A 13,893-nucleotide genomic window follows, 5' to 3' on the forward strand; every position below is an offset into this window, starting at 1 on the left:
GGTCAGTCAGTAAGGCAATAATATCTCAACGTTTGACAGATCCCCCGGACGGAGCCTGGTGGCTCCTCACCTCTGCAGTGTCCGCCAGCCACTACGTGGGTGACTGATCCATCCTTGGCCACCCCAGTCACCTCCAGGGCCCGCGCCTTGAAAGAGGTCAGGATTCTTCAGTCTGGCAGCCCTCAGCCAGTCTGGGCCATCTCCCGACTATTATGGGAGAGCTTTTCCTGGGGAGACACAGAGGGGGCATCGTTAGCCACACGCTTGGTTCACAGTGGTGGGAAGGAGAGTGAAGGGAGGGTTGGGCGGGAGGGGAGTGGCAGGAGGTTCAGGTGGTGGGAGGCGTTGGTGTGTACTCACCCGTGCTCCACGGTGTAGGTCGGTGACCTTTCTTTCGGCACTGGAGTCCAGTCCTCCTGGTCACATGCCCCGAGCTCAAAGCTGGACACCTCATCCCAGGCAACACGGACTGCCCTATGGCTCACCCTCGGGGGAACAGGACATCCCTCTTGGCCTCCACTGCATCTAGGAGCCTTCCCAGGTCAGCATCTCCGAATCTTGGGGCCAGTCTCCTCGGCACCATTGTTGTGAGCTGGCTGGGGTTGGCTGAGCAAGTGCAGATTAAGTGCTGCTCGAACCTGGTAGCGGGGGGCTGGTGACGCGGTCCCGGCGAATAAGCTGGTGAGCCTTACTTTTTTGCAAGAAGCCCATGAGGCCATATTAAGTGTACCAATTAATGTTGAATAGTATGGTAGGCCTTGCTGGGCTGAGCACCAGGAAGCTCGTGGCAATTCCCACTCGCTACCACACTTAGAAATTTTTCCGGAGAATCGCGCCCCATATAGACTAGAACAGAATTCCTACAGTGCAGGAGGTGGCCATTTGGCCTATCGTGTCTGAAAAAACACTCCATCTAGTCCACTCCCCCACCCTATGCCCTCAACCCCATATACCCACCTACCCTGCACATCCCTGGACACTAAGGGACAATTTAGCATGGCCAATCCACCGAACCGGAACTTCTATGGACTGTGGGAGAACCCCAGGAGGAAACCTAAGTACGGGGAGAAAGTGCCACCTCCACACAGTGACCCAAGGCCGAAATTGAACCTGGGTCCCTGGCAGTGTGGGGCAACGGTGCTAACCACTGTACCACCATTCTATGTTTTTCAGAAGCTTTTAATTAGTAAATGCCTAAGCTTTAAGACGAATAGGTCATATTTGAGGCAAAACCCAACATTTCATATGGATTTAGCATACCTTCCTTGCTTTTGAGCTTTCTGCCTCAGAATTAAAGCATGGGGCAGGATTCTCCCATCTGAAGGCAGAGTGTTGACGCAGTCATAAAAACTGGAGAGTTTAACGACGGCGTCATCGGACCACTGTGTGTAGTGACCCTCTGCCGTACAGGGTGCCAGCATGGCACTGGAGCAACCTATGCCGCTCCAGCTGCCTATACTGGCGTCAAATGTGCGCCACGGGTCTGCGACCAGCGCGGATGCACGGTAGTTCCCTTCTCCACGCTGGACCGCGTGGGCTGAGAGAATCCCGCCCAGGATTCCTGTATGCCTTTTATAAACAAAGTCTCATCGCTTATCTGCTTGTTTAAATGCCTGCATCAAAATTGAAATCCATGTCTGCTGTGTATTCATGTTTGTTCCTAGTTGGAACAGGGTCACTTTAAGAGTTTGATCACGTCACGTACTGATGACATCATTGGCAGTTTGGGTGGGCTAGCAGTCAGTCGCCACTAGAAGCCTGTGTGATAACACCTTCCCAATAAAACTTTTGTTTGTTTTGTACCTTTGTGATGTTTTAAAAAAGAAGCTTGCAGACCACAAAGAAAACTGGCGATGAGGTGATTGAATCCACACTGCAAACAACTCGGGAAAGAGCTACAGAAATCCGGTGAGTAAGAAAGAAATCATTGGTCCACGCTGCAGCCATCCAAAAAGGTTTAAGACGATAAAAACATCACCACACCAAAAGCTGTCAACAGAGGGGTGTCGAATAAAAGCAGAAACCATCGAAGAAACCGAAGTTTAAATAGATTTCAGAAGAAACAGAATCAAAAAAAAGCTACCACATGCTCTGCTCGGAACATTCTGGAACAGTGCTCAAATGCTCCTTCTACTGTAAGTAGCAAGTAAAGTAACAATTATTTGAGGGCAAGGGGAGTTTTGCAACACTACTTGCAAAACTCTGAAAGGAACAGGCTGAGCTTAGGATTACCTTTTGTAAAAAAGAGGCAAGGTAGTGCTAAAAAAAATGCCATTGTCCATTTGTGCTTACGCATGCCTTCGCATAGGAAAATGGCAGGAGCTTTTGGCATCATGGGACCATATGATGAAAGTGCAGAGCTCATACACTAAAAGATTCAAATATTTTGTCCAGGCAAACAAAATTCTGGCAGACATAGTAGCCCTGACCTTCCTGAGCACGGTAGGATGGAAAAACCTTCAACCTCCTGCGAAATCTGTGCAGGCACAAAACATATGATGAGATGGTGGAGATATTACGGCTGCTTCTCACCTAAGCCTTTGATCATTGGCAAGAGGTTCAGGTTTGATAAACCAACAAGGTAATGAATCAATCACACAATTCACCGCTAGTTTGAAGAAATTAGCTGAATACTGTGAATTTGGAGATGTCTTGAATGACACCATTAGAGACAGACTAGTGTTTGGGTTAAGAAGTGAAGCTTTCCAGAAAAGGCTGTTCATACCAAAAGAAGGATTTAGAAGTCCCGATCTCTGTGGAATTAGCAGCTAAGGAAACACAACAATTGAGCTCAAGCACTAAAATGTTGGCTGAGACCCAAACACCAACATAGGTTTGAAATTGTCATCGATGTGCAAAAACTGGGCACACAGCATTCGATTGCTGGAATAAAGATGCAAAGTGAAAGAATTGTGACAAAAAGGGACATTTCTAACATGCGTGTTGGAGAAAGACACAATGAGTTATAAAAAGCAAGAACCAAATACGTCAAATGTAAAACTGAACAGAGGTAAAAGTATTCGCAGGCTACAAAAAGGATGTGAAAAAGGACCAGAGTCTCAGTCAGATGACAGATTGCCTGTCGTTGAATGCATTGGCCACTGCGGGTGCAACAAACCACTATTGGATGGACAACCGGTAAAAATGGAGGTGGACACTGCTCCAGCCATTTTGTTGGTCCCAGAAACTGTTAATCAAGAAAAACTATGACATATTGCCTTGAAACCATCAAAGATAGTATTCAAAACATAACCAAAGAAGTAGTGATGTTGAGGGGACGTATCGATGTCAATATGCAACTAAACAGAGAAATCGCAGACTTGTCCCTGCACCTCGTTAAAAGGTAACTTTTCAATCCTAATGGGGAGAACCTGGCTGGAGAGAATCAAGCTAAATTGGGCCGAGGGGAAATCACATGTCAGAGTTGAACCAGGCCCAACCAAATGCCTAAAGGAACAGAAAATAGCAGCTGCTGAAAATTGTAAAAGCAGCTGTTGACAAGGCTCAGGTAGCAGTGCTGGAACCAAGATGACAAAGGCTCAGCATACTGTAAAAAATGTGGTCCAGAATTGAGAAACAAAGGATGAAGAGTTTACGGAAGATACACATGAATGCTTTGACAAAAATGAAGGTCAAAAGTATAATTCGATAAGGATGATCAGAGTGCATTTACGTGCTCCCTTTGTAAATTACTTGCAGAGGAACAAGAAATTGAGGCACATTTTGAAATGCCGGACCAAATGAAAAAAGCAGATGGCTGATGTTTGCCGGAAACCACACAGGAATCAGCGTCCTCCGAAACATCTAACTTATTGTTAAAATTATAATGTCTTTCACTGCAGGAACCTCTGATGTAAAAGGGGAGGAAAATGTTGTGTATTCATGTTTGTTCTTAGTTGGAACAGGGTCACTTTAAGAGTTCGATCACATGACATGATGATGTCATCAGCAGTTTGGGTGGGCTAGCTGCCTGTGTGTCAATAGCAACCTAATAAAGCTCTTGTTTGTTTGTGCCTTGGTGGTCTGCAAGCCGATTCTTTAAAAATACAACAAAAAATACAATAATCCAACAGAGAAAAAGTAGTATCAACATATTTACTACTCTTGTTTATTTATGTTGTATTCAGTCTATCACGGTGTGTTTATCATGTTGTGTTTACATTGTTTGGTTCACAGTTTAGCAGTACATTGCACTAATACTTTTACGTATGCAACGTTAAACTGGAATATTGTTCCCTCCAGTTGCTTTGAAACAATGGTGCATGTTGCACAGCAGAATAATGACTCCACAGTCATCATGAATGAAGTACAGTAAGAAGTCTTAAAACACCAGGTTAAAGTTCAAAAGGTTTGTTTTGAATCACTAGCTTTCGGAGCACTGCTCCTTCCTCAGGTGAATGAAGAGAGATAGGTTTGAAGTCAAAAATGCAAGACGATACTTTGAATGAGAGTCTTTACAGGTAATTAAGTCTTTACAGGTCCAGAAGGAGCAAGTTAAAGAGGTGTGAATTGTCTCAAGCCAGAACAGTTGGTAGGATTGATAAAACTACCCAGCCTTCAGAACAGCGACCACGACACCACACAACCCTGTCATGGCAATCTCTGTAAGACGTGCCAGATCATCGACATGGATACCACCATTACACGCGAGAACACCACCCACCAGGTACGTGGTACATACTCGTGCGACTCAGCCAATGTTTTCAACCTCATACACGGCAGGAAAGGATGTCCCGAAGCATGGTTCATTGGCGAGACCATGCAGACGCTGCGACAACGGATGAACGGACATCGCGCAACAATCGCCAGGAGGTATGTTCCCTTCCAGTCGGAGAGCACTTCAGCAGTCAAGGGCATTCAGCCTCTGATCTTCGTGTAAGCATTCTCCAAGGCGGCGTTCAGGACGCGCGACAAGGCAGAATCGCCGAGCAGAAACTTATAGCCAAGTTCTGCACACATGAGTACGGCCTCAACCAGGACCTTGGATTCATGTCGCATTACATTCACCCCCCACCATCTGGCCTGGGCTTGCGAAATCCTACCAACTGTCCTGGCTGAGACAATTCACACCTCTTCAACCTACTCCACCTGGACCAGTAAAGACTTAATTACCTGCAAAGACTCACATTCAAAGTATCGTCTTGCATTTTTGACTTGTCCCTGGATATGTTTCTTCATTCACCTGAGGAAGGAGCAGTGTTCCAAAAGCTAGTGATTTGAAACAAAGCTGTTGGACTTTAACCTGGTGTTGTAAGGCTTCTTACTGTGCTCACTCCAGTCCAACGCCAGCATCTCCACATCATGAATGAAGGAACTGCTGTTGTTTTGCTCTCAAATTAATCATCTCTGGGCTCTGAACACAGTCTGCATGCACAGACTGACAATGGGCAACGTGTACAGCTGATCCCTTCTTTGCAATTGGAGAAGACACGGTGGCACAGTGGTTAGCACAATGCCAGGGACCTGGGTTCAATTCCGGCCTCGGGTGATTGTGTGCAGTTTGCACTTTCTCTGTGTCTGCGTGGGTTTCCTCCGGGTGCTCCAGTTTCCTCCCACAGTCCAAAGATGTGCAGGTTAGGTGGATCTCCGCCCGATATCCAGGCAGCGTGCATGATGCATTTGTCCTGGCACACTGGACAGGACCCGACACCTTCGAGGCGCTCCCTCGTGTGAGAGGTTGGCTCTTGGGCGACAGGGGTTATCCGCTGCGGTCATGGCTGATGAGGCCTGTCCACAGAGGCCCCAGGCGATGCGGAGAACCACTATAACGAGGCCTGTGCAGCAACCAAGGGAGTCATCGAATGCTGCATTGGTGTCCTGAAAGTACGGATCAGGTGCCTGGACCGCTCTAGTGGGGCCCTCCAAGATAGCCATAGGAGGGTCTCCCACATCGTGGCAGCCTGCTGAGTCCTCCACAACATCGTGCAGTATAGAGGTGCGACATGCTGGAGGAGGAGGTTGAATGCCAGGCCTCGTCAGATGAGGATGATGCAGGAGTGCCAAGATAAAAGGGCATGGGCTTGGGCAGGCACAGGAGGCAGCATGATGCGTGCAACAGGGCTGCCACGCACGGAACAACCTAATTGCCTGTAGGTTCGTCAACTAGGCGGTCTGGCCACCGGCAGTTCAGCCATCCCATTCCACCCCCGCGTGGCCACCCATCCGCTCCCCTGCCCCCCTTCCTGCACTCCACCCCTGACTCCCCCGCCTCACCCGGCACAACCTCTACACCCAGCCCAGCCCATCCTTCACACCCTTCGGACAGAGGCAGTTCGGAACGTCGGTGAACAGGTGTTTATTTGTGACAGTGCTATGTACAATGTATTTGCCCTAGAGCCTAACGCTATCCTATGTACTGCACCCATGCCACCTTAACTGGTGTCCATCTTTCTAATATTATGTGCCCTAATGCTCCATCTAAGTGGGTCCCCAGGTGGTGCATCAGATGCGGAGGCGGCCTGTTGCACATCCTGCCCTGTGCCCTGGGTACCCTTTGGCGGCTGTCCTTTGGAGAGAGTTTTCCGGGTGTCACAGGTGGTGTGGTGCCACCCTATTCTGCCTGCTGCCCATCGGATGTGCCAGGGGCAGGTGCAGGTGATTCAGAGGGGCTGCGGTGTTCAAGCGCCTCTCGTGTGGGAGTCACCGGTATGGGTCCCATCACCTCCTCTCTCGGGGTGCCAGATGGCCCCCCGGGCTACTCCTTGGGATGATGGCGCGTCCGGAGCGAGTTCCAAGGGCTCCGCCGTGACCTGGCATTGTCAGTCCTGGAGGCCCACTCTTGTCACGACCAAGGTCTCAATGCTTGTGGCCATGGAGCACAGGGACTGTGCCACATCCCTATGGGACTGTGTAACGTAATTCAGTAACCACGGCAGGTCCCTCTGTGACTGGCTCAGGTCATCCAGCGCCCGCCCAATGCTCTTGAAACCCGCAGCCATGGCCTGTAGTGACTGGGCCACTCTCTGGAGCATCGCAGCATATGACCCTGGTACATGTCTGTCAGTGACATGGCTACCCCATCCTGTGCCTCAGCCACTGCCCGCACACTGTGCCCGAGGCCATGGACATCTTGACACATGGCCGTGACCCTCACAACGAAGATCACCACCGCGGACACCACCCGTGCAATGTTGGACTGGGTGACACGCATTGTCGGCACCGCCTCCTGTTCCTGCAGGCGGTTGGACACCTCCAACTGCACCTGCAGCCACTGAATGGTTGCTGACACCCCTCATATAGTCACCGGCTCTGCGCCTGCATGTCCAACATTGATGGGACCAAGACCAAGACTTATCTGGACGGCAGCTAGTCCCTGGGGTCAGCCCGCCCTAGTGGGGGGGGGGGGGGTTTCCTACCTCCACCTGATGTACTGCAGGATGTGTGTCACACCCACCGAGGTGAGTGTCTCTGGTATAGAATCATAGAATCCCTATAGTGCAGAAGGTCGTCATTTGGCCCATCGAGTTTGCACCGGTCCATGTCCCACCCTATCCCTGCAATCCCATAACCTAACCTTCACATCCTTGGACACCAAGGGGCACATTAGCATGGCCAAACCACATACCCCGTACATCTTTAGACTGTGGGAAGAAACCAGAGCACCCAGAGGAAACTCAGGCAGACATGGGGAGAATGTACAAACTCCACACAGTGACCCAAGGCCAGAGTTGAACCCGGGTTTCGTGGAGGGCATTGGTGATAGCAGTGACGAGTCGTCGGAGTCGTCCCCGGACTTGTGCTCCGGGGAGTTGCGGGGTAGCAGCTGGGGTTGATGGACCTCAGATGGTCCCGTCTCATCGTCAGAGTTGCTGGGTTGTGCCTGGGGGCAGTGGACACAGCCGGTCCCACTTTGTCGTTAGGTGACCTTGCAAGACACAAGATAAGATGCATGATGAGATCATGAGTAGTGATGATGTGGGGGCTGAGGTGACACAAGTGTCATAGGGACATTGTAACATCTCCGCCCAGGCCCAGTTGACATTGGCTAGTGGCAGTCTCCTTCCCACCACGGGGAAAGGACATCCCGCTTCTTCTCCACGGTATCCAGCAATATCCCAAGCTCTGCGTCCACGAATCTCAGGGCCACTCTCCAGGGTCCCATCTTCTTGGCTGGAATGAAAGTGTGGGGAGTGAAGTGTTTATCTGCATCAGGTCAGGCACTCCAGTGTCATTCCCGACCCCAGAGAATCTCATGCCGGCGTGCATTGGAATTGCACTAATTTCACGTGGTGCGAATGCTGGCCCATTAGCATGTCCTGAATGGCTCCAGCAGTCGAACCCCCTTCGGGACTATGGACCATGCCGCATTCAGTCCTGGTGCCAGCATTTAGTCTCTGAAATGGAGAATCCCACCCAACGTTTCCTTAGCTGCCAATTCCACATCTTTCCCAGTTACCTATCGGAGATTGAACCAGGATATTTGTCCCCTTTTTTTTTTTAAATGGCACCAGCTGCCGTAAAGCAGGTAAGTTTAAAGGTCTTATTGAAACTGACAGGCCAAGGAAAAGGCAAGTCTCAAAGGTAAGTGGATAGGATTTGCTGGGATGAGAGGAGGGTCCGTGCAGGGATCAATCCATTAAAGTTTTTCTCTTTGACCAAGCTTTGCCTGTCTGCCCTAAATCACCTTACTTAGCTCAGTGTCAAAATTTGCCTTCCAACATTCATGTAAAGGAAAGTGCCGACACCAATGGAGGATCACTGGTGATCCAGGCAAAACCCTCACCAATTCTGCCACCGGTGAAGGGCTAGCACCAGCACCGTGTGAAACACCCACAGAACGCATGTAAAATGGTTGGAAAATCACCAGGTCCCGTGCTGCACATGCGCAGGGCTGACAAGCTGCAGCCACGCTAAGCTGCAGCCGCACATACACCACCCCACACACGCACCGATCGCACCGGAAAAAATGGTGGCGGTCATGCTGGACCGCGTACCCACCCACACTGACCCGCCATCCCACCTCCTCGTCACCCCCCACCACTCCACCCAGCCCTGGCAGAAGCCCCCGGCGAGCGGCACAGATCTCGGCAGAGTGTGGCGGCGTTGGTCACTGTCCGCATGCCCTCTCTCTCGCTCTCCACAGTTGGCACACCAGGCTTCTGATCGCTGAGACCACATGTGCCCTACGTCGGGAACTCAGCCAATCGGGGGCAGAGCATCGCGGCTAATGGCATTCCAACAGGGTTGCGACTGCGAGTGTCGTGCATCCTGTTGACGCCGATTTGGAGGAAGGTGGGGCATCGCGACCCAGCATTAAAATGGCACCAGCCCCAATTTCGGCGTCCGGTGCCATTCTCCGCCCGATCGCCATTCCCGATTTCGGCATCGGACAACGGAGAATCTCGCCTATTTTTAATTTTCTAAATATTTGGTTCAGCTTGTTAATTTTGTTATCTTCCCTGTACCATTCTTCAAACAATGTTAATGCAATTAGCTTTTTAAGGAAGTAGAGGAAATGGTTGGTGGAACTACTGTAGAAACAAAGTTCAAGGCCCAGATAGTGAAAATGCTGATTTTCCCCAAGATACATCACCAATTCCCATATCACCAGTTCCCACAAGTTGATGCTTGTTTTGCATTGAACATATTGAAGAATTATTGCCATGCATCATAAACAAAAACTAGTAACCTTCTTCTTGTGCCTCACTGTATTCTGTTGGAACCATGCAACTATTTTGGGCTTTCCTTAACGTATAACATTTTGCACAATACTACGTAATCTCATTAGGATTGTGCATAGTTTTGAATATATGCTGAAATGTTTACAATAAAGGGTAATTAAAGCTTATGAAAGCACTCAGATGAGTATTCTGATCTAAATCATTTGTCAGTTTCCTATTCTGGCTAAGACGTTCATTATAACCATAGCAACATATGGTAGAAGAGCTTATAGGATTTACTAACTATATTAGGTGACTCAGGCAGTCACACCAGATCTCTGGATTTACCAATCAGGAGCAAAAGAAGCACTTCTATCCAATCATCTACTTAAAATAAATGTGTAGACATGGGTGAAGGTACAGTACAAGAAAATAGATTTTTATTTACAGAATAGCTAATGAAGCATAGAAAGCAAGTGATCTTTAGATTAATCTTTCCAAATTAATTGCTGTAGCTATTTTTCCAGAACACCTTACTTAAAATCTATTCCATTATGAGAAATAAATAAATACAGGACATGGATGAACAAATTCCTTGATTGAACTGAAATACCCTTTCAACCATCTAGTGAATAGTGCAAAATATCACAATTTCATTCAAAAATATAGTTACTTAACACAGTAAGAACTATTGAGATTATAACAGTCCCAGATAAAGATATTTATATTAAGGCAATTGAGAACTTTTCACAATGCCTATTCTGAAGTAAAGCACAAATGAGAGGCAATACTACAACATTGATAAAGCTAGTAATTAGTGGCAGCGCAGACAAACCCGATGATATAACTCCAACTGTTACTTGCTAATCATACTTACCACGAGGAAAACGATTTGGTTGTACTACATGTAGAAATGTGCGTGCCATTTGAAATAAGAATCCTATAGTTCCAGGATCATAATATACGTTAGTCTCATAGTGCACAGCAGGTACTGCCCCAAACCTCAATGTTTCAGTTTCTATTGGGTAGCTCCGTGGCTGGCTTTCACTTCCAGTCCTACTACAAAGCATTAATATAAGCATTGTTGCTGTAATAGCCATGACTAAAAGTACACAAGAACAAGAAGCTTCAAAGAAATATCTTATTTTCTGGGGTTGAGAGGGATAGAAAAAAAGTAGTCCAATACAAATGCAAGAAATTTGGGAGTTACTTCAGCTTCTTTGTTTCTGTGACAGCGCCATTTCAAACAGCTTCCACTTTGATAGAATGCAGTTAAAAAATTAATGGAGATCTCCAAGTTCTTCATCCAGTATTCAAATTGCACTCAGATTTGAAATTCCAAACAAATTAATTCTCTGCAGAAATTGATTTAGTGCACTATGTCTGCCACAGAAGACGACAGCCGGAAAAGTGGTCGAAGATGCTGCTGTCTTAGCTCCTTCAACTAATGCTCTGCAGAAAGTCTCATCTGTAGTTAGAGCGGTAGATCAACCCGCCCACTGGGGAGTATTAGCTGGTACAGGCACCAGCAGAATGTCTTAAAGGCGGTTATCTGCAATAAAAAATGCAGCAACTTAGACTGAAAATTACAACGGTTAATCAAGCTTGTAACAGTGTTCAATGTAGAAAATAAATACTTAGGCAGAACTTTAATGATCTTTACATTTTTTATGAGCTGGTCGTTAACCACTAATCTTACCACAGAGAGCAAAATCATAATTATTGAAAAAACAACAAACTCATAATAATGTAACAAAATAGTCCAAATATTCGAATTATAACTTATTTATTCACAAAAAATGCTGCATATTGAAGGACATGTTTATCTCTTTCAATTAGTTGCCATAAACCTATTTAAACAGCTTAAATATGTACAAAATGTATTTTTCTTTGACAATATAGGTGTATAAAAGAATCTCATTGTTGCAAACTAAACACAGTGGACATTTTAAACTCTAACTTTTGTCATAAAGATACTATTTAAGCAAACCATCGAGAAATAAAAAATTCTGTGACGCAGTTTACCAGTATTAACAAGCTAAATATAAAATCAAAAAAGGCTTATTTGTGTATTTAGCTATGAATGCAGGGTGTATTCTGGTTTATTGAAATCATTTTTTAAAAATTTAAATAAATTTAGAGTACCCAATTCATTTTTCCAATAAGGGCAATTTAGCATGGCCAATTCACCTACCCTGCACATCTTTTGGGTTGTGGGGGCGAAACCCACACAAACACAGGGCGAATGTGCAAACTCCACACGGACAGTGACCCAGAACCGGGATCGAACCTGGGACCTCGGCGCCTTGAGGCTGCAGTGCTACCCACTGCGCCACCGTGCTGCCCTGTTCTTGAAATCCTTATAAAGTCATCATAATATCAGTGTTGGATAATATGGCAGTCAATAGAAGACAGCTCACAGAAGATGCAAGATGGCAATTCGTTGTCCTGACCATTCCAGCATCATAATGCAGCATGCCAATCCCTCAAGGGCCGAAGAAATAAATAAAAAGAGCATTTTTAAGCTATCCTCGCGCCTTGTTGGTGCATGACTCAAGAAAAGGTGTACAAATAAATATTCAAATTCTACACATCCACATCAATGTAATAGATAAACAGTCCCCATTAATCACAGCATGAGGTTTGGTCGATGCCAACAGGTAACTTTCAGTTCATAGAATCCCTACAGTGCAGGAGGAGGCCATTCAGTCCACTGAGTCTGCACCGACCCTCCATAAGGGCACCCTACCTAGGCTCACTCCCCGCCCTATCCCTGTAACCCCACCTAACCTTTGGACACTAAGTAGCAAATTAGCATGGCCAATCCATCTAACTTGCACATCTTTGGATTGTAGGAGGAAACTAGAGCACCCGGAAGAAACCCACACAGACACAGGACGAACTTGCAAACTTCACACAGTCACCCAAGGTCGGAATCGAGCCTGGGTGCCTGCTGTTGTGCTAACCACTGTGCCACCATGCCACCCTCAAAACCAAAATACTGCAGCTGCTGGAAATCTGAAATAAAAACAGAAAATGCTGAGGTCTGACAGCATCTGTGGGGAGAGAAACAAAGCCAAAAGCTTAGGTCATAACCTTTCAGCAGAATTGCCTTGATAAATGTTGCCCAAAAGAAAGTGAAATTAAATGAGAAGTGAGCAAGAATTTGGGATGAGACTGCAATAAATGAAGTAAATATATCAAATACAAGTGACTCAGTGAATAATACTAAGAGGGCTGTGATGTAGCAGTCACAAAAATATGATAAGCCACTGGCAATACAGGAGAAGCCAAAATAAGAGTTCAGTGTTCAGGAAAGATAAACTAGGCAAGAAGTGAGGTGGACCAGCCGAGTGTGACAGTGGCACCTTGAAATAATGAAATAGGTGGAAAAGGTACAGAATGCAAATTCCAAAAAGATAGTTTGAATCATTCAGTGTGAATATAGGCATAGCATTAGGACATTTAGGTCTTGATATCTGCTTTGCCATGCAATGTGATTGCGGCAGATAATCCAACTGGGCCTTTGCCTCATATGCCTTAATATCCTGGTTAACAGAAATCTATGAACCTCAGATTTAGAATTAACAATTAACCTAGCTAGTTGCAGTAGAGGTCTAAATTCCTACCATTATTTGCATGTTTCCGAATTCACCTCCCCAGAATACCTAACTCTAATTTTCTATGTCCCCTCATCCTAATCCTGTCATTCAGCATAAAAATGTATTTCCATCTACCCTACTAATTCCCCTTAATATCTTGAAACTTAGATCAAATCACCCCTTCACCCAAGAGGGCTCAATTCCTCTACTTCCCTAGTCTCCTTAACATCCTTGCCATCTACTGCGTATTCCATTGCCTTATTCGTCCTAATCAAATGCATTCTCCAGATTGAATTCCATCTGCCACATTTCTGCCCATCTGAACAATCCATACCTTCCTGCAGCTCAGTTTTCTTCCTCACCATCAATCCCAAAGCCAATTTTCATACCAACTAAAAGTCCATGTTGACGGTCCGGAGTCCGTCAAAGGTTCAGCCGGTCCGGTGCTTTGGTGCTCCGTTAGGAGCGGCGCAACAGTGGTGGCGAAGTCGGTGCTGGCGGTGGTGGAGGTGGCACCGATGGCGGTGCTGATACTGGCCAGTCATCGGGGAACTCCGAGAGCGTTCAGAAGTCCTCTTCGTCCTCTTGTGCGGAAAAGGGGAGGGGGTGGTCTGGTGGGGTCAATATTGGCGACACAGTGGGAGGTGGGGGGGGGGGGGGGGGGGGGGGGGGAGTTGGGGTGGAACCTGACG

At 46.9% G+C, this 13,893-nt stretch overlaps 1 protein-coding gene across 11 annotated transcripts in view; it reads right to left on the reverse strand.

Moving 5' to 3' along the window:
• The window catches only part of LOC140408764 (prominin-1-A-like), a 362,788-nt gene that overhangs the window by 296,534 nt on the left and 52,361 nt on the right, over positions 1-13,893 (reverse strand). For 9 of the 11 annotated variants that reach the window (XM_072496410.1, XM_072496411.1, XM_072496416.1 and 6 more), the window contains one exon: positions 10,477-11,151. The exons of the other annotated variants lie outside the window; for them this stretch is intronic. In XM_072496410.1, the coding sequence (XP_072352511.1) occupies positions 10,477-10,699 (223 nt within the window). In that variant the 5' untranslated portion in view covers positions 10,700-11,151. The remainder of the gene's footprint in view (positions 1-10,476; positions 11,152-13,893) is intronic. 11 annotated transcript variants of the gene reach the window in all.

The sequence above is a fragment of the Scyliorhinus torazame genome, chromosome 3, assembly GCF_047496885.1.
Source record: "Scyliorhinus torazame isolate Kashiwa2021f chromosome 3, sScyTor2.1, whole genome shotgun sequence".
NCBI lineage: Eukaryota > Metazoa > Chordata > Chondrichthyes > Carcharhiniformes > Scyliorhinidae > Scyliorhinus > Scyliorhinus torazame.